Genomic DNA, 25,203 nt, shown 5'->3' with positions numbered 1-25,203 from the left:
AAGCAGAAAGCGTGCGTGCAGGGCGCAGTGTTGCAACACAGCTGTTTTCAGCCTGTTAACAGATGGTTAACACAGCACAAGCGCACACATATAAATGCATATATGTGAGTATAATGTAGATGATGAGATATAAATAAATAAATATAAAATATTTATATACATAATATATATATATATATATATATATATATATAAATATATATATATATATATATCTTATTGGTAAAATTAATGGTCTTGCATCTCAAATATACTCATTAGCATTCATACCTCAGCCACTCTAACGTAAACAAAACGTTTAATAACCTTACACTACTCTCACTCAATATCAAGCTGAGAAACCAAATAAAATATGTAATTGTATTTCCAAGATTTCACTACAAAACCAAAAGTGTATTGTGTAGAATGATTCTAAATAAAATCAAATTAATTAAAAAGTTCTCTTACTCTGTGTAGGGGCTTTTCATCGGGGTGATGCTTCTTCCTGAAGCCTTATTTTGACGGCAGAGCATCACCTCTGGTGACTGTTCAAATGTTATCTTTAGTGCCTTTGCCAACAATAAGTGGCAAGTTTGTGTCACTTAAGTAGACCAACCTGAAATAGAAGTGAAGATTCATGAAGGCACACTGCACTTACATAAACTTCCAGACACAGTCTACTATAAAGTAGTACAAACAGATATAAAACAATGCAGGTTTATATAAATACAAAATCACACAACTATTTTCTGAAACCCCATTCTACATGGTGCTGGCCCCATGGAAATTTATAATACTGTAAAAAGAATTGAGAACCTATTTAAATTATTTCAACCATTTTCACATTTCATAGTTACAAACGTTGCTTTGTAAATCCTGATTTCACAGCTTAGTGAAGGTTACATCATATAATCTTGTCTACCTTACTCAAACATACCTCTTCATCAGGCAGCAGTAAGTTTGGCCAAAGGTACTGGAATTCCAGCCAGCCTGAGATTTTACTGTGTTCCATTTTGTATACCTGGAGTTCACCAGTTACAACTCAACCATCCAGCAATTTATCAGCTTGACATGACTGATTAATTACCTCCTGGGCTCCTATTATGATGAGAGCTGTCATCCATGTAAATCATCCACTGGATGTGCCATGTCACCCACATGTCAATCAACTGCAAGCAACTCTTGCCTCTTGTTGTGTTCCTCTGGAAAAATGTTGTCTCCACCTTTTGAACAGCTCCAGATTTTGTCACAAAGGTTTACAAGACTTTTGTCACTCAAATCACACCAGAAGGAGATGTTCTAGCAAAACATCTAGTGTGCGAAGACAAAACTGTAGGGCATGACACCTAAACATCACACTGTATTAGAAGCCAACTGGTCTGGAAGTTTTATTTTCAAGCACCAGCAACCAGCTGTTAAAATTCAAGTGTACTGTTGACATGCAATGAAACCTTAGGTCTCCTTAGTTCTACCTGTAGTTAGCAATTTAGCTACAGTCTAAGTTTGGGAGACTCACCCCTACAAAAAAAGAAAATATGTAAGCCTCAAGTGGCCTCAAAATCAACAGAATTGGAAAAAAGCTCGGTTAACATTCATGACATACTTGGAGCTTACAAAAAGTCCAGTGTGATGTCTGTGATGTGGTAAGTAATGGTGTCTCCATCTTGGGACATGGATACACATACACAAGTGACTTTCTGGTCAGATGGAACGACCTAAATATAGTTGACACAGTCCACTTCAACACTTCAGAACTGACAAAATATGAGCTGTATATTGCATGAATGCAAGACAAGTAGACCGTATAGGCACAGACGCATTTATTTGTCCTGAGTGCATGCCACAGACATCAGTCCTAGGGTCCTGCAGTTTCTGTAAACAGTTTCTACATCCCGTAGATAGTGCACTGCAAACACTGACTTGCTTCTCCAGTACGTTGCTTGAAGAATGGAGGATAAGGAAAGACTGTGCTTGAAAGCTACTACTGGTGTAGCGACTGCCCTTACATCATGAGCTTTAACTTTCATGTCTTTCCAGTCATTTTCTTCCACTTGGGAGTGAGATTCAACAACAAGATCCCTCAAAAAGGAAATGGCATTCTTAGATAAGGGTCTAGAGGGATTTTTGACAGGGCACCATAAATTAGAAAACTGCCTCTAATTTTCTCAGCTCAGTGCAGGTGGTACCAGAGGGCTTTGCCAAAAAACTTAATAAGACGAAAACGGACTGCACCTATGTTCTGTCAATCGCTTGAATCTCACTTACTCTCTTCACAGTGGCCAGTACTACTAGAAAAATAGTCTTCTTAGTTAAATCCCTCAGAGAGGAAGAGTGCACAGGTTCGAAGCATTCACTTGATAACCACTTAAGCATCATTCTAGATTCCAAGGGAAACCATCAAGGTACAATTTGTGCACAAGGCACGAGAGTCATAGGTAATTTTCGTTAAGCGGCTACTGCAGCCTTTGCTGCAATATGGGAACCTAGAAGAGCTAGTGTCTGACATACCAACTAGCTAAAACTCACACTCAGTAACAAAGTCAAATCCAGAAAAAAACAACGGTGAGTGGACAATACAAGCGACAGAAACAAACTGGTCTATTGGCTTAGTTGTTCCTCTATCTTACCCCGAAAGTGGGCGGGGTCTTGTCACCTACACAAATCAAAAGAATCGCTATCGCAACTTTCAAAATTTAAGCTGCTGTTCAAGTAGAAACTCTTAGCTAAGTTATTACTGGGTAAGTTACTTACATAAAACCAAAATGTAGCTGTCAGCTGTCAACTGATTGCCTTGAGCTGTCATGCCACCAATAACTGGTACACAAAATAAACCCTAAAGCAATGAAGTACCCATAAAACATCCATCTGTTTCAAAATAACAACAAACCCATGAATAAAGTCATATAAAGTACAATACAAACAGATGAAAACAAAAGAAAAAATAAGAAATGTCAAAATAACTCCAAGAAAGAAGCTTGGCACTTTAAGGCATTACAACTTTCTAACTCTGAAGCATCAGTCTCAGTGACACTGACACCAGTAGAAGAAAGATACAATATCTACACAATAGTGGAAAATTACTACTTGGTAAAATGGGGTACATTGACGGTACTAATAAATCAGAATACATTAATTCGTTTCATATACATTCCTAATACTCATATCATTCTTGAGGCGGTTCAGAGCCCATTTACCTATACAATGATACCATGTATAAGCTGGACATGACATGGCAAACAACAAGATGCTGTGCATAACTTACGCAATGGAGGCAAACATCAGTGATACCCGAGAAGTAATTCTCACTTAGCAAAAGAAGATATGACTGTAGAATGTGATTGTATACACTACCTGGTTGATACTAAAACTGGACTACAGTTGCAAGAATGTCCCATGGAGCGACTGGGTTTATAATTGGCCTCTGGCAAACAGCTTACACCCAGCTTTGCGACCACGGTTTGCCACACCTGTAAGAGTTAAGATTAGCTCAGTCATCTGATAACAACAACTTCTTTTGGTAATAATCTACAGCAATCTATTGACTCATGACACCAGTAACCTGTCATTTCCCGGAAGCAATACTATCTTTCCAAAACCTCACATCTGACCCATGATGATGCCTCTTCTCTGACCTAACCTGAGAATAGAGTCAAACCATCCTACTCTCATTTTGTATTTTGTTATGCTATAATCCTACTGGCATAGGTGGTGTAGCCAGGCAAAATTTGTTGGAAAATCCAAAACCTTTTTTTTGAAAAGCACTGATTCATGGGCTAACTAAAAATAACCTTGGTAAATATACAGGATACAATCACACTAAGATATCATTTATTACTATAATTTTTTGCCTAAACAATTTAGACTAAGATAAATCGAGAAGTTGACTGAGATATTGAGAAGTTTGCCGTCTTTGGCTCCTATTTTTAAATTCATCCCCAAGGGGCTGGTACTAAACACAGCATCCCATGGAGCTTCTGACATGTTTAGCACCAGCCCCTATGGGATGAATGTGAAACCATGAACAAAAGGCAGCAAATTTCTCATCATCTTGCTTAATTTTTCAATGACCTTATCTGTGCTGCATTCTTTAGAAGCATGAATGGTAGAACTATGTAGTAGCTCCGTGTTGGTGACTGCCTTCTAACTTAACTTTTTCTGCAATTTTTTGGTTGCCAATTATGAATTTACCTTTAATTTTTGGCGTTCGAGTGTAATTAACCCGTAATTAACCCGTGAAGTCCACCCTACAAGGGGTTTCCATATTGTTCTTCACAAGACAGAGCCACGTCTGTTTGAAAGGTTCATATCCCGTCCGGTTCTGCAATAACTTGTTAACAATGGTACCCAACCTTCCCAGTACTAAACATGGCCCATTTCTGACAGTAAACAGATGCACTGCAATTATCAGACTTAGGCCTAAAATGCCCTGAAAAAACCAGCTGAAAAGGGAAAACAGGCATGGGCTAATATATGGAATTACCACATGAATTTCAAGTCAAAAACCTTGGGTGGGCACCATATGAAAACTTCGTCTTTATAATAATTGATAATAATAATAATAATAATAATAATAACAGTGCCCACCCTAAACTGTTTAGCCTTGTGAAAGACAGACGCAGGTTCTGCCAACTACAGCAGCAAATCCAAACTCCCCTGAGATGCCTCTTCGGGAATCCCCTACGGATGATAGTGTAACTGGCCTGACATTTTACAAGTGTTTACGGCACTTCTTCACACAAGTTACGTTTACATGACACTCCAAGTGTTAATGAAATGCACGTAATGAGCGACACTTCCGATCGGTAGACGGAAAACGACGCAGCGACAAAAGCAACGAAATCACTATTTGTTACTCCTGTGGGCATGGTGGCAAAGTCCCCTGAATAACTTACGAAAATATATAAAATCATTAATTAAAGCTGATATGAACGAAAGGTCGTTACAGACACGATTCGGAAACGCTATTTCGGTCGAGGAAAGCAGATTGAAAGAAGGATAATGACCAAAAATGAGTCGTGTCTCGGCCACATTCCAGAAACACTTTCTTGTTGACTTTTGAGGTTCCGGTGAGCGACGACAACGAGCCTACAATGAGAACCTAAAATATATCTGAAATCGTAATATAATTTAGTAATTTTCATTAAAATGTTATATTTATTATCATATTAAAAATTCATATTCTATATCATATTAAAAATTCATATTCTAAGTCATATCTATGACAGTAAATTTAACGTTCGTGCATTTCGTAATTCCATTTACGCTCGTATTTGAATCATTTTCATAAAAGTTATAATGTTATATATTTAATATTTACGTTCAATATCATATTTATCACATCTCTGAGATTAATATTCTTTGTAATTAACTTTATTGTCGGCATTTTCAACAAATTTTAAATTATGCTATAAATAAAATATTGGCTCTTTTATATTTAATAAAATAAAAATCAAAAATCGAATAGTTTGATAAAAACCATACAATTGAAAAGGCATTTTCCCCTTCGTTTTCAACGAAAATTTAATATAAGACATAGAACTTAAACTTGACAGAGAATTCTAATTTAAGTTTTGAAAAACCAAATACTGTCTTAAAATTCAATCCACTAAACATATAACATTAATTATTGAAAAAGTTTGTTCCTTAAAAACTAAACATTTTAATTCTGATTTTTTTACCTTAAAATTAAAATATTTTTTTGAGACTTTGTTAACTCTTCTTGTAAAATGCTTCGAAGTCGTCACTGAATGGGAAACTAGACTAAAACAGCAATGAATTCGTCGTCTTGAAAAAGTATTCAATTTGGGATTAAATTCACATTAAATATGTATTAAATCACACCTATAGTCATATACATGCACCAGGACTGCGCCATTTGAAAGATTTGCTTCAAATAATAAATTTTAAAGTCACTGGAAGTATCTTAAAGTTTTATTTATAAGATATCTATCTGTTTAATATAAGATATATATATCATGAAATTATCTAAGGCTCATTAGCTATTACGAGTAACTGGTGAAAATTATTGGAATTATTTACAAAATGTATTTATAAAAAGAACTAATAGATACTTGACATTTCATGTAACTTAAAGACTTTTGATATATAATAATTTGAAGACAAAATCTCTCAATCTAATCCACGTTAAATTTAAAATAAAGCAAAGTTCCTGTATTTACATGAATTTATATATTTAATAGATTTTCGAAATTTCATCTCATTGCCATATTTTTATTTTAATTGTGTTTTCCTTGAAAATATCTATCTGGTCTGTCGTCTGCTGGGAATTCTCAAAAAAGGACCGTTGTCTTTTCTGCAGAAAAATCCGTAAAATATTTTATATTCTATTTTTAAAGGATACTTATAAAAATAATTGAATACTCATCTTATAACAAATAAAATTCTTTTTATTCATGAAAAATCACACTAAGGCTTCTTAGCTGAAGGTTTTGGTAACTGGTGAAAATTATTGGAATTTTTATGAAAAGTATTTATAAACCAGAACTAACAGATACTCGAGGACCACAACTGAGGCAAGACTTTTGATATATAATAACTTTGGAAAAATAAAGAAAAATGAAATGAATCCAAAGATTTAAAACAAACCAACGTTCCTAATTTAAATGAAGAATTTATGTATTGAATAGATTTTCGAAATTTGATCTCACTGATTGTATTTTATTTTAAGTGGGAGGAATGAAAATGAAGTGGGAGGAATGGAATCTGGTGGGAGGAATGGAAAGAAGTGGGAGGATATAAAATGAAGTGGGAATATTTTAATTCTAGTTTTAAATAAAACCTGAAGTGGGAAAACTGAATGCTGATCTTATAACAAATAAAATTCTTTTAAATTGGGAAATCACACTAAAATGAAGTGGAAGGTTTTGGCATGAAGTGGAAGAAATAAAACGAATTTATAAAAGAACTAAATATGAAGAAGAAGAAAATGAAGTTTTGAAGAATAAAAGAAGAAAAGTGGGAGGAATCTAAATGAAGTGGGAAGAATAAAATGAAGTTGGGAGGAAAGAAATGTATTGGGAGGAACAAATGAACTGGGAAGAATATTTTTATTGAAGTGGGTCTGTCGTCTGGTGAAATGAAATGAACGTAGGAATAATGAAATGAAGTGGGAAGAATAAAATGAAGAATAAAATGAAGTGGAGTAATAAAATGAAGTGGGAGGAACAAAATGAAATGAAGTGGGAAGAATAAAATGAAGTAGGAAGAATGAAATGAAGTGGAAGAATAAAATGAAGTGGGAGGAAAGAAAATGAAGTGGGAGGAACAAAAATGAAGTGGGAGTAATAAAATGAAGTGGGAGGAATGAAATGAAGTGAAGGGGAGAAATAAAATGAAGTGGGAAGAATAAAATGAAGTGGGAGTAATAAAATGAAGTGGGAGGAATGAAATGAAGTGGGAGGAATGAAATGAATTGGGAGGAATGAAATGAAGTGGGAGGATTGAAATGAAGTGGGAAGAATAAAATGAATTGGAAGTAATAAAATGAAGTGGGAGGAATGAAATGAAGTGGGAAGAATATAATGAATTGGAAGTAATAAAATGAAGTGGGAGGAATGAAATGAAGTGGGAGGAACGAAATGAAGTGGGAAGAATAAAATGAAGTGGGAAGAATAAAATGAAGTGGGAGGAATGAAATGAAGTGGAAAAATGAAGTGCGAGGAATAAAATGAAGTGAAAAATTAAGCGGAAGCAATAAGTGAACAGGAAAAACTTGTAATGAAGTGAAATTGAAGAGAGAGAGAGAGAGAGAGAGAGAGAGAGAGAGAGAGAGAGAGAGAGAGAGATAGACTGCTGCGTGTGTAGAGGAACTCATGATAATGATAATCTCATTCAGTGGCTCGGCTGCAGCCGTCAGGTGAGGACGTGTTCCTTGTAGCTCCGATGACTGGAGAGGGAAAGTCACGTGGCTTTGTTTACCTAACTCGCTCATGTTATGTTGCTGCAACACAGCTGGTGGCGGAGTTGCCCCCGTGTGGGGAGGCCCACTGACGAAGCCCCTTATCATTATATTTAGTAGTTTCTTGGACGGAAATGCTTCCTGGGGGGTGAGGGTTTTGGGATGGGGGAGGCGCTTGGGAACTTTCCTTCCGTCACTGTGTTCCTCTCGTGCTGCCGCTTCCGAAGTATTGTCTCCAGAATGACGGGAGAGGGAGAGGGTTCGTCAGAAAGAGAGTCAATAAAAGGAAGAATGGCCATAATAACAATAACAGGAGAACTCTACGCTGATTGTCGAGGTGAGACAACAGTCCAGAGTTTCAGGGAGATTTTGCTTCACTGCACTCTTCTTCTTCAGCAGAAGAGTCACGAAGAAAGTGAGCCTCGAAAATGAAAAACAAAAACAAAAAGAATTGGTTGGAAACTTGGAGGCACCGGATGACTCCTTCAGAACAGAACAGGCCCCACTGAAACAACTTCCCCTTTCTCTCTCTCTCTCTCTCTCTCTCTCTCTCTCTCTCTCTCTCTCTCTCTCTCTCTCTCTCTCTCCTCCTCAGTGACAACAATACTGCACGGTCAGCGCATTCCACTTGTGATCATCTTTCACATACTTCATATCTTATGCAATTGACGACAGCAATATATATATACCTTCACATCTACAGGTGTGGTTCATAAAAGCATGAACCTATGCAATAAATACATCCTGAATTAGAAAGAAGGTGAAAACAATACAATATCTCCGAAGCGCCTCTTAGGAATGTTCACGTTTCGCGGAGTGATGGAGGAAATGAATGTCAGGCTGTGCACATGTACTATATATATATATATATATATATATATATATATATATATATATATATATATATATATATATATATATATATATATATATATATATATATATATATATATATATATATATATATACATATAGGAAGTACATTTATCCCTGAGAGGACCAAGACACGAATGTGTGTGTGTGTAAGAGCAGAACTGCGTGCAGAGAGAGAGAGAGAGAGAGAGAGAGAGAGAGAGAGAGAGAGAGAGAGAGAGAATGGCTACACAGCTCCGTCACCTCCCAAGGTCACTCAGATGAAGGAGCTTACTCATGGGAACTCCCACACGTCACATGACAGCAACATGGGACCCACCGTGCCGGGAGAGAGAGGTGTGACGAAATGTCCACTTGTGCTTCATAGTTAACTTATAGTAGCAGTGGGGAAATGGGCCAAAATACCCCCTCACCCAGACGAAAATAATATAAAGCTGAACACTGGTACAGAGGTCAGGGATAGTGTCACGAACATCAGAAAATAAAAGACCCATTGATTGGAGCCTGGGAATTCTGTTTTTTTGGGGTCGAGGGGTACATGGATGAGAAGTCAAAATTCTGAGATGGCCAAATCATTAAAGCTTATACATCATTGGAGAAGAAATTGTATTCCAGAACTGCTCAGATATGAACCTTTCCTTAAAATTGATTAGGTGAAGGAGAATTGGTATGAAATAAGAAGAGCTTATATTTATCAATTTCTGTAGTAAGGTTGATTATTCATTCATCAAAATATTTCCAGTCAGAATACATCATCAGAATTCTATGGATTCCAGGATATCTGTGTTATTGTCTTCCTTGTCAATGGCGCCAGATTCTTCAACTACCCACAAAAAGAAACAGAAAGGTTCGTTTTTAAACTTCGAAACTTTAGAACGAAGAAGACAATGCTAATATTTCAAACTGTTTCTTCTAATTCACTATTTATATGACTTTTCCTTCAACTCTGCAATAAAGAGTTCAGAGTATTTGACCAACAAAATCTTAAAGAACGCAACTTACTTGTTCATTATTATTACAAAAACATTCTCCATGACATTCGTGTCATGCTGATATGCATTTCAAGCCGGTCTTTTGCAGGAACACAAATCTGTACCACATTGATTTTCTGATGAAGATTTACACTTGCACCGAATGACAGCCAACAAATTCGAATGTGCAATATCTTTATCAGTTGGTACAGGAACTAAGTAATTATCTGCTTGTTTCCAGGCCCAATTGGTAGGCTCTCAGTAGTTAAGTTTATCGCCAAGCATTTTCCATGGAATGATCTGCAAATGAACTCTCTGCCCACGGTAGCACGCTGCTCACTCTGTTGGAGGAAGCTTTCCAGGCTCTATCTGTCACTTTCCCTGTGCCACTTGTATTTTACTTCTCCCCCAACCCGTCCCCCAAACAAGGAGTTCCCAACCCCCAATCAACGGGGCCTTTTTTTTTTTCTGTCATTCCTGACACCATCCCGGACCTCTGTGCCAATTTTCAGCTTTATATGACTTTTGTCCCGTGATTCGCTAATTCCACTCTGCTGTGGAGAACAAGGCACACTCCGCATCTCTCTCTCTCTCTCTCTCTCTCTTTAAATTCCATCAATTCCCTACTTTCTCTCTCTCTTTAAATTCCATCAGTTCCCTACTCTCTCTCTTTTTCAAGACCATCCATTCCCTTCTCCCTCTCTCTCTCTTTCTCTTTCCTTCAAGACCATCCATTCCTTTCTCTCTCTCTCTCTCAAGATCATCCATTCCCTTTCTCCCTCTCTCTCTCTCTCTCTCTCTCTCTCTCTCTCTCTCTCTCTCTCTCTCTCTCTTTCAAGATCATCCATTCCCTTCTCTCTCTCTCTCTCTCTCTCTCTCTCTCTCTCTCTCTCTCTACTCACCGGAACTTCGTCACTGTACATGACTGGAACAGGACTGAGGAAGAAGATCTCTGCTGCCAGACAATGGGAATGCACTGTGACCTCCTGTTGCACCAAAAGGGAAGGTCTGAGGTTGATCGGTATCCACGTCAACTCTCTCGTTCACTCCTGAAGAAGCGCTTGGCATAATATGAAGAAGCATCGGCGTTCACGACGCCTCCAAACGAACTAAGTTCCAAGGGAAGTGCTGTACGACATTTTGGCTCTCATCCATCACCCGCTGTTGCAACCTAGCTTGCTTGCATGATTGCATCAGTTTGTCATTAGTTTTTCAAGGGAAAACATCTGCTTCTTTCAACTGCGTCTGAAGAAGGAGAAGGCGAAGACGAGGAAGCAGTTTGTGCCGCCGTTGAATCGGAGAGAAGGGAAATGGCTGCCTCCAGCACCTACCAAGTAAGTCTATTTTCTCTCTCCTTTTCTCTTCTCCTCCCCCTCCTCCTCCTCCTCACCCCAGAGGAGGAGGAGGAGGAGGAGGAGCTGAAATTGTGACCACCTTCTTCTCTGTCATTATCAACCTCATTCATAATGTCACTGTCAGGGCAACATCGCCATCAACCCTCTGTTTCTGTTTAGGCGCAAAAAGACAAACTTTTGGTTGGGTCTGCAGCCACGACAGCCAAAAACGTATCCAAAATGTACAAAACGTATCCAAATAATATGAAATAGTATGATATTCTCTCTTTAAAAATGGGATGCGGGAGGAGGGAGGACTGGCAGGGGGGCCTGGGGGGAGGAGATAGGGGCTTCCTATTGCTTCAAAAATTTTATATTTATTAATGCTTTGGAACAAAAATATATTGTCGTCATCGTGTTATATGCCGATTGCTGCCTTTTCTTCTTCTTTTATCTTCTTCTTCTTCTTCTTCTTCTTCTTCTTCTTTACTGATTCTCTGTCTTTATTGAAATCTTCATTCAACAAACTACCTGTTCAGACGTTCCATATCACCTGAACACCAAAACTCAGCGGGGCTGTTGGAAGTAGAGAAAGAGAGAGAGAGAGAGAGAGAGAGAGAGAGTAGAGTTTTGATTGGTTTTCACTTTTTGTAAAAAGTAGATGGCAACCATGTGGAGAAAGCTAATTCTTTAAAAAAAAATAGTAAAAGTATCCATTTTGGTCTCTAAAGCCGAGTATTATGTATCTAAAGGATACTTTCGTATCCATACTTGGTCAGGGGATGACGGACAGCGATCAGCGACTCCAGACGGATTGCTGCCTTTTCAGACGGATTTGTGCTTTTTTTTCTTTCCGCCATAAAAACAACTTCAGGTTCATTTCACCGAATGACAGAGAGGAGGAGGGCTGGAGGAGGAGGAGGAGGAGGAGGAGGATCAGGAGGAGGAGACGTCATTTGTGGAGGAGGAGAAGAGTCTGACGGAGAACAAGACGTTCTTATTTAGGAGTTTCAAGATGGCCAGCTGTGACGACACCAGTGAGGGTGATGATGTCATGCAAACAGGCGGGAGGAGGATCTCTCTCTCTCTCTCTCTCTCTCTCTCTCTCTCTCTCTCTCTCTCTCTCTCTCTCTCTCTCAGAATTCGGCTAGTAACAACAGCACTGCAGGACACACAGTGAAAATAAGGGAAAGGAATAAAATAAGGGAGAGAGAAAAGTCCCTCAGAGTGGGGCGGCAGTTCAATGCACACTCTGTTGGGAACAAAGCGGATCTCTCCAAAGCATTGTCAGCAAGTGAAGAATTAGACACAACAGGCATCACAGAAACATGATGGAGACAAGAGGCAACAAGAGACTTTGTATATAAACTGTTCAAAAAAGATAGACCCAATAAAAAAAGGTGGAGGTGTTATGTTATATGTCAAGGACCACCTCAGTCCAATAGGGTGTAAAATTACAACTGCTCAAGAAGTAACTGGCATCAATATAAGCAGTGTTAGGGAAGGAGCTAATTCTAATACCAGTGTACAGACCCAAGGCCATCTAGAGGAGACGGCCAGGTCCACTGGGGGGTGAAAGAGGTGTGAGGAGACCTTGGTACTAGTGCTAAGCTAGTGCTGGTTTACCCTTTGAATGTCTATCTATTTCTTTCCAGTTTTCTGCTGTTATTACGGAAAATTTTACTGCATATCGATCCATAATACTCACCTGGAACTGAGCCATAACGTTTGATTCTGTTCACTTAAAGGCATCAGAAATAACTGGATAAATCAAAGAGATGTAGAGAAAACTATGAGGTATCCTGAATTTTCATCAGATGGAGTTTATTATGAAAATCACAAAACTCAGTTGGCTCCTTTCAAAACTTTGCAAAAACTGTACACCTATGAGGCAGAATATTTACAGAAACATTCATATATGCATATGAATTATTAGACAGATATTCGAGTGTGAAAAAAAAAGGTTCGAATCATGTCAGTGTTGGAGAGGAATTTGACAATTCATGACAAGAAAATTGTACTAAGGGATTTTCAGACTAATTGGGAATGACTGGAAAATATATTATCACATTCAGATGAGGTCGATGGGTTCAGCATGACTGTATCAAAGGAAGATTTTGAAAAGTGCAGGAATATCTTGCCAGTAACAGTATGTGTAGCAGGCTATTGTTGTTATGCAGTTTTCAAAAAAATGAACTGTGATTGTTGCAAGGGTATGCTAACTTGCAGCAACACTGAAAATGATGTGCGTGAAAACTACAAGTATACTGATGGTACCAGCAGAGGCTTCCTGATGCACCCAAATCCTGAGGTCACAAATACTGTTATGTACAGTTACATAGTGATTGACAAAATGGTCCAGAATGAGTCTTTTCACAAAATTGCTGATCAGAGAGTTGTGAGGAGTGTCTTCTTGACTTACAACAAATTAGCTGATGATGAAGCACCACTTTCAATGGATTCGTGAGATGCTGGTCATAATTCAGAAAAAATAGGGAAAATGATAATATGGTCAGCAACTAATGTCCTTCTAAACAACTACTGTTCAAAACAAAACAATATCCTCTCTGAAAATAAGTTGATGAGCCAAGGGAAAAAGAGAACATTGCAAACACTGACAGAGTCAAAAAATAAAATTCAAATAATGTCAAATGCTTCAGGTAAAAAAAGTACACAGTAAGATCAGGTGTGTGTGGGTAGGCTAATTGTGTAAAGAATTGCATCTTAGTTCGTTTAAAATTGCTAGAAATTTGTATTATTTTTGTTCATGGGTTTTCTTTTATAATAAAATCATGTTTGAATGATTCTGGTTATTTACTATGCCCAAACTAAACCGCAGTTAGTTTAGCTGTTTAATAAAGGTGATTACCATAAGCAGCAAGGTGGCAGAAGAACGATTTTGTAGTTGCAGTAATGATTTTAAAAAATCGACTTCAAGAGGAGGCTAAACTAAAAAAAAAAAATGGTCAGTTGTCCCGTTAAATCGACCAAGTAGACCTACTCCACTGACGTCAACCCCACTGTTGCAACGCACTAATTACGCCATGGAAAAGAAACGGAGAAAGGGTTTAGATGGTCAGTTGTCCCGTTAGCCTGAGGGCATCGACCAAGTCTTGCCGGGCAGACCTACTCCACTGACGTCAACCCCCACTGACCTGGTCTTCTCCTCTAGATGGCCTTGACAGACACGCCAACCAACCACAAATGCCTGTTACATTTTCCATCTTATTAATCTTTTTTTCAGAGAGAGAGACAAAGATCTGTCTGTATACGACCAGCTATTAACATGAGGAGGCAGAACCAATTGATAGAAAATCTGCTTTACAAAGTAATATTTGCAGAAGACGACGTTAACAACAAAATAGAAAAATGAAACAAGTTTAAATCTCCTGGCCCAGATGGGATTCATCCAAGAGAAATTAGAGAGTTAAAAGAGGAGATAGTTCCTCACCTATATGAACTCTACAGAGAAACTGCAGAACAACGAAAGGCACCCAAAGGATGGAAACTAAATAATGTGGCCCCAGGTTATGAAAACAGTCCCTTGAAAGACTTTTGAGTCCAGAATTGCAGATCAAATTAAGGAGCACATTAATAGAAACAACCTGTTGTTAAACAGTCAACACGGCTTCAGACAAAACCTCTTGGAGTTTTTTCGTAACATGCTTGGTATTTACGACAGTAGTAGAGCAATAGATATATTCTACTTAGATTTCCAAAAGGCCTTTGACAAAGTTCCACACAAGAAACTAATGATAAAAGTTAGAGCTTTAGGAATTGTAGGAGAAATAGCAGACTGGCTAACTAATAGAAAACAGAATCGTAATAAACGGTGAAGAATCAGAGTTGGCAGAAGTGACAAGCGGAGTTCCTCAGGGTTCTGTCCTTGGCCCACTCTTGTTTTTGATTTACATTAATGACACTGATGTCTAAGGCTTAACTAGCAGGATAGCCAAATTTGCAGATGACACCAAACTAGGTGTAAATGCACCAGACCCAGATACAGTGGAAAGTTTAAGAAATGATCTAAGGAAAATAGGAGAGTGGTCAAAAAGATGGCAAATGCCTTTCAACTTGGATGAGTGTAAAGTGTTACAAACAGGAACAAACAACCCTCCTGCCAACTATATGCTGCTTGGGAATGACATAAATAACGTAGAACATGAAGAGGACCTTGGAGTTATTATTACCAAGGACTTAAAATCCACAAAACAGTGCTTAAAAGCTGAAAAGAAGGAGGCACAGAAACTAGTGGGATACATAAAGAGGCAGTTCAGGTACAGAAACAAGGAAACGGTGCTGCAGCTCTACACATCCATAGTTAGACCTCATCTTGAATATGCAGTACAGTTTTGTCACCAGCACTGAGAAAGGACGTAAATAAATTAGAAGGGGTACAAGAAAGTTAATTCCATCCATCGGGCAAACAGGTTACCAAAGACGACTAGAGAGCCTGAACATGTGTGGCTTAGAAACATGACGACTGCGAGGACAACTCATAGAGACATTCAAAATACTGAAAGGCATAACAAAAGTAGAGAGTAACCTCTACACATTAAATGAAAACCAGACAAGAAATAATGGATGGAAACTAGAACTGAAGAGATACTACACATCTCATTGTGGGGAACTTCTTCGCATACCTCATTGTGGGAACTTCTTCGCATACAAGATATGTGACACATGGAATAAACTGCCACCAGAAGTTGTCAACAGCAACAGTGTGGAGGAGGAGTTTAAAAGAAAGCTAGGCAAAATCATTAAAGGAACACTGTGAATGAACAGTAAAACCTGCTCCTACAGATAAGTGAGCACATCATGTCTCCTCCTCGGAGGGACTAAGAAGTCTTAGAGGCATCCTAATCCTTGTAACTCTCGTTCACCTTCTTCATCTGGGCGTCATTTTGATTATCTCGACCTCATGCAGGGTCCTTGCAAATCCTTTGCCTCCTCCTCTTCAGTCTGGAGATTCTCTCTCTCTCTCTCTCTCTCTCTCTCTCTCTCTCTCTCTCTCTCTCTCTCTCTCTCTCTCTCTCTCTCTCTCTCGGTCTTTCAGCTGAGCAAAGAAGCAGTTGGATCTTCAGACCAGATCTCATGAGGCCCCCAGAATCCTTCAGAAGTGAGCCTTTACTGGTGTTCTGTAAATGTTTTGTTTCCAACTGTTGCAAGCATACTCAGCACCTTTTGTGTGTGTATGTGCGTGTGTGTGTTTGTGTGTGTCATTACTTTTGTGTGCTAATCTGCTCTAATTGAAATTCACCCTGTGATTTTTATCCCAAAAATTGCAGTTGATGCATCATTTCTACCTTGTGTCCTTTTCTGTTCATTTTATGCAAGTCCTGAGATTCTCTCAGTCTCCCCCGTACTCATGAAAGCCACACACTCCACACCCCACAGGGTATTTATTAAACAGGCCCCAGATTTTATGTATCAAACTGTTTGTAGATCCCCACAGAACCTCAGGAACACAGGTTCAAAGAGGAGATCCTTTATTTTGGTTCCGTGAGGATGGAGGAGATTGATGCCTCTGAAATTGCAAGGAAAGAGTCTTCTTTTTGAAGCTTCTATATTATTGAGAGCCTCTGTGAAAGCACCAATAACTTTATACATAGTGAATTTCTGTTGCTTGAAGTGTTAGTACACACACACACATGCATATATATATATATATATACACATATATACATACATACATATATATATATATATATATATATATACATATATATATATATATATATATATATATATATATATATATATATATATATATATATATATATATATATATATATATATATATATATATATATATATATATTCATGATATTGCCTTGTAATACATATATCCTCCTATAATTTTGACATATTTACTTTTTTTCATGTGTTATGTGTAATGATGATGATTGTTGAAGTGTCATATTTAGTTTGGCATCAGATCTCAAAAGAACTAATGATTAAATAACTTGATAGCGTAATTTAGAATTGATAATACAATTTTAATAGTAACATAGTTTAGACCAAATAATATCTTTCTTGATAGAAGCGTAGTATATGAACACTTGTGTGTGTCCAGCAAGGACTTGTTTCATTTCAATTGTCATCAGTTGAGATAAGAGAGAACGCTTTGTTTCACGTTAACGTGATGACAGTTTGGGATAACAAATGCCGATTTGTCCCATACGAGCTCAAGACGAGTGATTTCACGTTGTTACATGTTCGAATCACGTATGCCACTTTGAGAGAAAGAATACATGTCTTGATCAGTTACACCATGTTTTGTAAGATTGCATTCAAAACGTTTTGCTGGGATGACGTCATTTTCCTTCTAGAAATTTATCCAAAATACTTTAATGACGTTACCTCCCTGCTTCTAGAACTTTTGTATCTCGCACCCAAAATGCTGTAATGACATCATGTAATTGTTTCACGTGTTACTGGAATTCTAAAATTTGTTTCAATCTGATTTCTGAGACCAGTTGGTTTGGTTCTCTCTCTCTCTCTCTTTGTTCTTAGAAAGAGATTACTTTTAACGTAGTGTTTTGTGGTCATGTATTATCATCAACTTTTGAGATCTGAATTTAATAAAGTTATTTAGTTTGTAACGGCGCCTGGTAAAAAAGTGTGTTTTGTGGTAATGCAGCTGCAGCAAGTGATTTACAGAGGTTTTCACAAGTTTGTGTAAGGAAATGTGAATTTTACTTATTAATACCATGGTATGATAAGTTAGGAAATTTTGACCGAGTGAAATTGTTACTGATAAATCTTATGTGTATTTTTGTGCATTTTTCTATTTACAATCTCTTCATATTTTCACATTTTTTATGTTTGTGATGTAACATTTATTTACATAGCATTTTAAATATTTCTTGGTAATTTAACATTGCATACTTGATTTAATACTTCATTTATTAAGATTTTGTTTTCAAACCTTGAGTAATTCTTGATAGTTTAAATTTTGCTTGATTAATTTAAATTCTTGATAAAGTTTTTGTGAATTAGTTTTGTTTCATAGTTTAATTCAAGAATTAATTGAGTGTTGTGTTATTTTCAAGTAATAATAAATTTTTCAGATTGTGAATTCTAATTATAAACTTTGAATTTAAAAATAAATTTTTGTATTTAACATTTTTAGAAAAACAGTGTTTCATTTATTGATCACCAGTTAATAGGATTGATTGTGTGTGCATAAGGCAAAGTGATAAACATGTTGTGTTCTTTTAGTTTTGCTAAAGGGAATTAAGACCAGGAAATAGTTAGTTGTTTGATGGAGTGATGCCCTTTTACTCTAGAATATTTCTAGTTTAAATTTTGATACCTCACACATATTCTGATAAACTTAGTTTGATTTTTCAAGTGATAAGATTTTTCTTAAGGGATCACTGTTACCTTTAGAGTACTCAGTCGTAATAATTAGTTATGAGAGTTCAGGTATCTGGCTGAAGTGAGGTATATATTTTTTTAATTTTGAGATTAGTTGTGTAATAACCAGGTACTTGATACACATCGTGACAATATATATAAATATACTGAGTGTTTGTACTTCCTCCATAATCATCATGACAGACTCAAAAAATGGACGATAATTCATGAAAAAACATCAAAAGCAGGGGAGGGTGGGGATTGGGGAAAGGGGTGGAAGGGTCAGGTCGGGTCGGGTCAGGTCAGGTCGGGTCGGGGTCAGGTCAGGTCAGGTCAGGGTCAGTACCTGGAATGAGGGGAGGGAGGGAGGGCCACTCAGTTTCAGGACATTTCCGATTCTGAAAAAGCCTCTATCCTTTCGTCCGCTTCCAGACTTCTTCCTCCTCCATTCGAGGACACTTGGAGATCCTGAGGACATATTTGTGGTGGCAAAAGAGCAGACCAAAATCCAGGTATGGGTCCATCTGAAGCCTCGTGGCCCTAGTGGGAGGAGGAGGAGGAGGAGGAGGAGGAGGAGGAGAAATAGGGGGAGGATGATTCTCCTCTCAGCTACGGGACGTTGACAAAGTCTTTGGACTTTTCTTCTTCCCATGTTTAAGGACATTACTCGAGAACAGTTTGAGAGTACAACCCTACGTTTGTTGCAAATTGCCAAACTCGACCAGGTTTTGGGGAGATGTGGAATCTGGAGGCCCTGGTGGGGTTGCATCACCACTCTTGAGTGGTTGTGATGCCCTTGGTGTGGTTTCCCCTTAACTGCATTCAGGCATTGCAAATGGACGAAATGAATGCCCACTCATTTGCAACACCGTTCCCATTCGACAGGTCACCCTGTCAGGTCAATTTCATGGTCAATTTCATGTATATATATATATATATATATATATATATATATATATATATATATATATATATATATATATATATATATATATATATATATATATATATATATATACCAAGGCCCATGACCCCCAAGATAGAGGGGGGGAGGGGGTCAGGTGATGTCACTTTCCAAAAGGGAGTCTTGAGACAGTCTCAGCTTTTCCAGTTTCCTTCTTCCAGCTTGGCCCTAATCACGAAGGGTGTGTGTGTGTGTGTGTGTGTGTGTGTGTGTGTGTGTGTGTGTGTGTGTGTGTGTGTGTGTGTGTGTGTGTGTGTGCACAGAGGGGAGACTGAGTGAGACCGAGTAATGCTTGCGTGATCAAGCACAGTGACCCAGTTAGCAACGAGGGCTTTCATTGATTCGCCTCTATTGATTCTCTCCAAGTGTACACTCTCGCTCTCATCTCTCTTCTCTCTCTCTCTCTCTCTCTCTCTCTCTCTCTCTCTCTCTCTCTCTCTCTCTCTCTCTCTCTCTCTCTACTGTCTGTTATCTATCTCTCCATCCTCCTATCTCTTTTATGAATGAAAATGAATAAGAAATAGAATGATAAATGATTAAAAGAAGAAACCTCTCAATGGAACTGAATAATGAATAGCTTTCATTAATCGGACAGACGGCCTTGTTCAAGGGCCACATTCCTCTCTCTCTCTCTCTCTCTCTCTCTCTCTCTCTCTCTCTCTCTCTCTCTCTCTCTCTCTCTCTCTCTCTCTCTCTCTCTCTGATGCACCCATGTATGTTCCTCTGAATGAGACTAAGCCTTATATAAATGAAACATTGTTTATGCAAACTGATTTTCATTAAAGAGAAAACACAGATACTGACTGTTATGTAAGAGTGGACGACAGCATTTCTGTTCACTCAGAGGAAGCAGAGAAGGTCAAGGGATAACTCTTCCATCTCAGAGGGCATTCATGATTGACAGCACTCGCCAAACATTGACGTCTTCTGCATCCGTGAATGAAGAGAAGCAAGGGAAAGAGAGGAGGAGGAGGAGGAGGAGGAGGAGGAGGAGGAGGAGGAGGAGGAGGAGGAGGAGGAGGAGGAGGAGTGTCTTCTGAGGAGGACTTCTGACTTCTGAACAAAGATCTGACTCTGACTGTGGCTTCTGGATCTGTCTTCAGAGGGTACAACTTCTGACCCAGACTTATTTCTGACTGATGACTTCCCACTGTCTTCTGCTTGACTTCTGGAAAATGACTTGACCCCTTCTGATTCATTTTCCTCTCCCCATCATTCCTTTTTCTGACTCTGACTCCATCTCTTCAGAAAGTAGCATTTAGACTTTGTTCAACTACTGACTACAAGATTCCTTGTAACTGCTTCTAGCTCTGACTTGATGTGACAATGGTTCTGACTTTTCTGATTTCATTCTGAGGCTCCCATTTCTGATTTCTGACTTCTGAGAATTACTTAAGACTCTGATATCAAATCTGCCTTGACCTCTAGCTAACAAAAGTCAACAAAATAATAATAATCTGACCTCTTCTTAGCTGGAAGTGGCTGTGGAGGTGGAAGACTTCTGACTCTTCTTCCTGAGGAACTCTGGAAAGTCTGACTCTGGACAGACCTGTCTCTTTGTTCTGACTACTGATTTGACAGTAGCTTCTGATTTACTGTCAGAGCAAGACTTCTGATTTCCTTCTGACTCCTATGTGGCTGGGTCCTTCCATATCTAATTGTTCCTTTATAGAACTGGTCCTTTAACATGAGTTCATTTCTGCCTAAGACTCATCTCTATAAATGGTTCTGATAAAAAGTAGTTCCCTGTCATACAAAAGTTCATTGAGGAGAGATTTCGACTTCCTGTGATTTCTGACATGACTGACTTCTGGGCTGTACTGCACTCTTTGCCTGACTCTGACTGCTGCACACTTCTGACTCTGCTTCTGACTTCGTGACTTTGTTCTGATTTCTGACACTGACTTCTGACTTTGGCATTCAACCTCAGATTTGACTCTGACTTTGATTTCTGACTTCTGACTCAGAAAGAATTCCACACATCCCATCTGACTCTGATGTGATTTGCTGATCAACTCTGACTGACTCTGACTCTGACTCTGACTGGCATCACCATAACACTTCCTGGTTATTTGCTGTGACGTCATGGCTCTGACTGCTGAACACTGACTTCTAAGATGGAGACTGACTTCGACTTTTCCCTGACACCAATGACTTGACTTCTGTCTTCTGCATTCTGACTGCCATTAACTCTAACTCTGAGTTCCAGCATGACACAAGTCAGTCAGTCTCACTGAACCTTATTAGTAGATGTTATTACATAAGACTGACTCTCCACTCTGACTCTGACTCTCTTTTCCAAAGTCTGATATCTGAAACAGTTCATCTCTTCTGCTCCTCTTGAACCTTGCTCTTCTGACTCTGTCTTCTGACTGACTTCTGACTCTGACTCTGACTCTGACTTCTGATTTCTGACTGACTCTGACTCTGATTTCTGACTCTGTCTTGACTTCTGACTTCTGACTCTGACTCTGACTTCTGACTCTGACTTCTGATTTCTCTGACTTCTGACTCTGTCTTCTGACTTCTGACTTCTTCTGTCTTCTGACTCTGACTTCTGACTCTGATCTTCTGACTTCTGACTCTGTCTTCTGACTTCTGACTTCTGACTTCTGATCTTCTGTCTTCTGACTTTCTGACTCTGACTTTCTGACTCTGACTGACTTCTGTCTTCTGACTTCTGACTTCTGACTTCTGATTCTGACTCTGACTTCTGACTCTGACTTCTGATTTCTGACTCTGACTCTGACTCTGATTTCTGACTCTGACTTCTGATTTCTGACTCTGACTTCTGACTTGACTTCTGACTCTGACTTCTGACTTCTGACTCTGACTTCTGATTTCTGACTCTGACTTCTGACTTCTGACTCTGACTTCTGACTTCTGACTTCTGATTGACTTCTGACTCTGACTTCTGACTTCTGACTTCTGACTCTGTCTTCTGACTCTGATGACTCTGACTTCTGACTCTGTCTTCTGATTTCTGACTCTGACTTCTGATTTCTGACTCTGACTTCTGACTCTGACTTCAGACTTCTGTCTTCTGAACTCTGTCTGATTTCTGACTCTGATTCTGACTTGACTCTGACTTCTGACTTCTGACTCTGACTTCTGACTCTGTCTTCTGATTTCTGACTGTCTTCTGATTTCTGACTCTGACTTCTGACTTTACTCTTCCTGATTTGCCTTCTGACTCTGTCTTCTGATGATGACTTCTGACTCTTCTGCCCTCTGACTGACTTCTGACTTCTGACTCTGTCTTTTCTGACTCTGACTTCTGATTTCTGACTCTGACTTCTGACTCTGACTTCTGACTTCTGACTCTGACTTCTGACTTCTGACTCTGACTTCTGATTTCTGACTCTGACTTCTGATTTCTGACTCTGACTTCTGACTTCTGACTTCTGATTTCTGACTCTGACTTCTGATTTCTGACTCTGACTTCTGATTTCTGACTCTGACTTCTGATTTCTGACTTCTGACTTCTGATTTCTGACTCTGTCTTCTGACTCTGACTTCTGACTCTGACTCTGATTTCTGACTCTGACTTCTGATTTCTGACTCTGACTGACTTCTGATTTGACTGACTTCTGACTCTGACTTCTGATTTCTGACTCTGACTTCTGACTCTGACTTCTGACTTCTGACTCTCTGACTTCTGATTTCTGACTCTGACTTCTGATTTCTGACTTTCTGACTTGACTTCTGATTGACTTTCTTGGACTTCTGATTTCTGACTCTGACTTCTGATTTCTGACTCTGACTGACTTCTGACTTGATTCTGACTCTGTCTTCTGATTTCTGACTCTGATTTCTGACTCTGACTTGACTTCTGACTCTGACTTCTGACTCTGACTTCTGACTCTGACTTCTGATTTCTGACTCTGTCTTCTGATTTCTGACTCTGACTCTGACTTCTGACTCTGTCTTCTGATTTCTGACTCTGACTCTGACTTCTGACTCTGTCTTCTGATTTCTGACTCTGACTTCTGACTTCTGACTCTGTCTTCTGATTTCTGACTCTGACTTCTGATTTCTGACTCTGACTTCTGATTTCTGACTCTGACTCTGACTCTGTCTGATTTCTGACTCTGACTTCTGATTTCTGACTCTGACTTTTGACTCTGTCTTCTGATTTCTGACTTTCATGACTGACTTCTGATTTCTGACTCTGACTTCTGACTCTGACTCTGACTTCTGACTCTGTCTTCTGACTCTGACTTCTGACTCTGACTTCTGACTTCTGATTTCTGACTCTGACTTCTGATTTCTGACTCTGACTTCTGACTTCTGACTCTGACTTCTGACTCTGACTTCTGACTTCTGACTTCTGACTTCTGACTCTGACTTCTCTGATTTCTGACTCTGACTTCTGACTCTGACTTCTGATTTCTGACTCTGACTTCTGATTTCTGACTCTGACTTCTGACTTGACTCTGACTTCTGATTTCTGACTCTGACTTCTGACTTCTGACTCTGACTTCTGACTCTGACTTCTGACTCTGTCTTCTGATTTCTGACTCTGACTTCTGACTCTGACTTCTGATTTCTGACTGACTTCTGATTTCTGACTCTGTCTTCTGACTTCTGACTCTGACTTCTGATTTCTGACTCTGACTTCTGATTTCTGACTCTGACTTCTGATTTCTGACTCTGACTTCTGATTTCTGACTCTGACTTCTGACTTCTTCTGATTTCTGACTCTGACTTCTGATTTCTGACTCTGACTTCTGATTTCTGACTCTGACTTCTGATTTCTGACTCTGACTTCTGACTTCTGACTTCTGACTTCTGACTCTGACTCTGACTTCTGACTCTGACTCTGACTCTGATTTCTGACTCTGACTTCTGACTTCTGACTCTGTCTTCTGATTTCTGACTCTGACTTCTGATTTCTGACTCTGACTTCTGATTTCTGACTCTGACTTCTGACTTCTGACTTTCTGATTTCTGACTGACTCTGACTTCTGACTCTTTTGATTTCTGACTCTGACTTCTGATTTCTGACTTCTCTGACTTCTGATTTCCTGACTTCTGACTTCTGACTTGACTTCTGACTCTGTCTTCTGATTTCTGACTCTGACTTCTGATTTCTGACTCTGACTTCTGACTCTGTCTTCTGATTTCTGACTCTGACTTCTGACTCTGACTTCTGACTCTGTCTTCTGACTGTCTCTGACTTCTGACTCTGACTTCTGACTCTGACTTCTGACTCTGTCTTCTGACTCTGACTTCTGATTACTGACTCTGACTCTGTCTTCTGACTCTGTCTTCTGACTCTGACTTCTGATTACTAACTCTGACTTCTGACTCTGTCTTCTGATTTCTGACTCTGACTTTCTGACTTTGACTGACTTCTGACTCTGTCTTCTGACTCTGTCTTCTGACTTCTGACTTCTGACTGACTTCTGTCTTCTGACTCTGTCTTCTGACTCTGACTTCTGATTACTGACTCTGACTCTGACCTCTGACTCTGTCTTCTGACTCTGACTTCTGATTACTGACTTCTGATTACTGACTCTGACTTCTGATTTCTGACTTCTGATTTCTGACTTCTGATTTCTGACTTCTGACTTCTGACTGACTCTGATTTCTGACTTCTGACTTCTGATTTCTGACTTCTGATTTCTGACTCTGACTTCTGATTTCTCTGACTTCTGATTTCTGATTCTGTCTTCTGACAACTGAGAATTCTGATTTCTGACTCTGATTCTGATTTCTGACTTCTGATTTCTGATTTCTGACTCTGACTTCTGACTTTCTGACTTCTGATGCTGTCTGATTTCTGACTCTGTCTTGTGA

The 25,203-nt window shown here is 38.9% G+C and overlaps 1 protein-coding gene and 1 long non-coding RNA gene across 3 annotated transcripts in view; one reads left to right on the top strand and one right to left on the bottom strand.

The window, feature by feature from the left end:
- Nucleotides 1-224: 224 nt before the first annotated feature.
- LOC136835322 (uncharacterized) lies at nt 225-10,786 on the bottom strand. 2 transcript variants are annotated; one of them, XR_010852103.1, is made up of 3 exons: nt 9,773-10,495; nt 3,331-3,446; nt 225-595 (listed from the first exon to the last, which is right to left on the bottom strand). It is a non-coding gene; the product is annotated as an uncharacterized lncRNA (long non-coding RNA). The 2 variants fall into 2 exon arrangements; XR_010852102.1 differs by lacking the exon at nt 9,773-10,495 and adding an exon at nt 10,644-10,786 and having other exon boundaries at nt 226-595.
- A 147-nt stretch (nt 10,787-10,933) lies between these two features.
- Nucleotides 10,934-25,203, top strand: part of LOC136835320 (uncharacterized) — a 124,336-nt gene continuing 110,066 nt past the window's right edge. Inside the window, exon 1 of the mRNA XM_067098662.1 lies at nt 10,934-11,075. Within this exon, the coding sequence (XP_066954763.1) occupies nt 11,052-11,075 (24 nt within the window). The 5' untranslated portion in view covers nt 10,934-11,051. The remainder of the gene's footprint in view (nt 11,076-25,203) is intronic.

The sequence above is a fragment of the Macrobrachium rosenbergii genome, chromosome 55 (assembly GCF_040412425.1).
Source record: "Macrobrachium rosenbergii isolate ZJJX-2024 chromosome 55, ASM4041242v1, whole genome shotgun sequence".
Taxonomy (NCBI): Eukaryota; Metazoa; Arthropoda; class Malacostraca; order Decapoda; family Palaemonidae; genus Macrobrachium; species Macrobrachium rosenbergii.
Note: the sequence above shows the minus strand (reverse complement) of the source record. Positions and strands in the feature narration are given on the sequence as shown.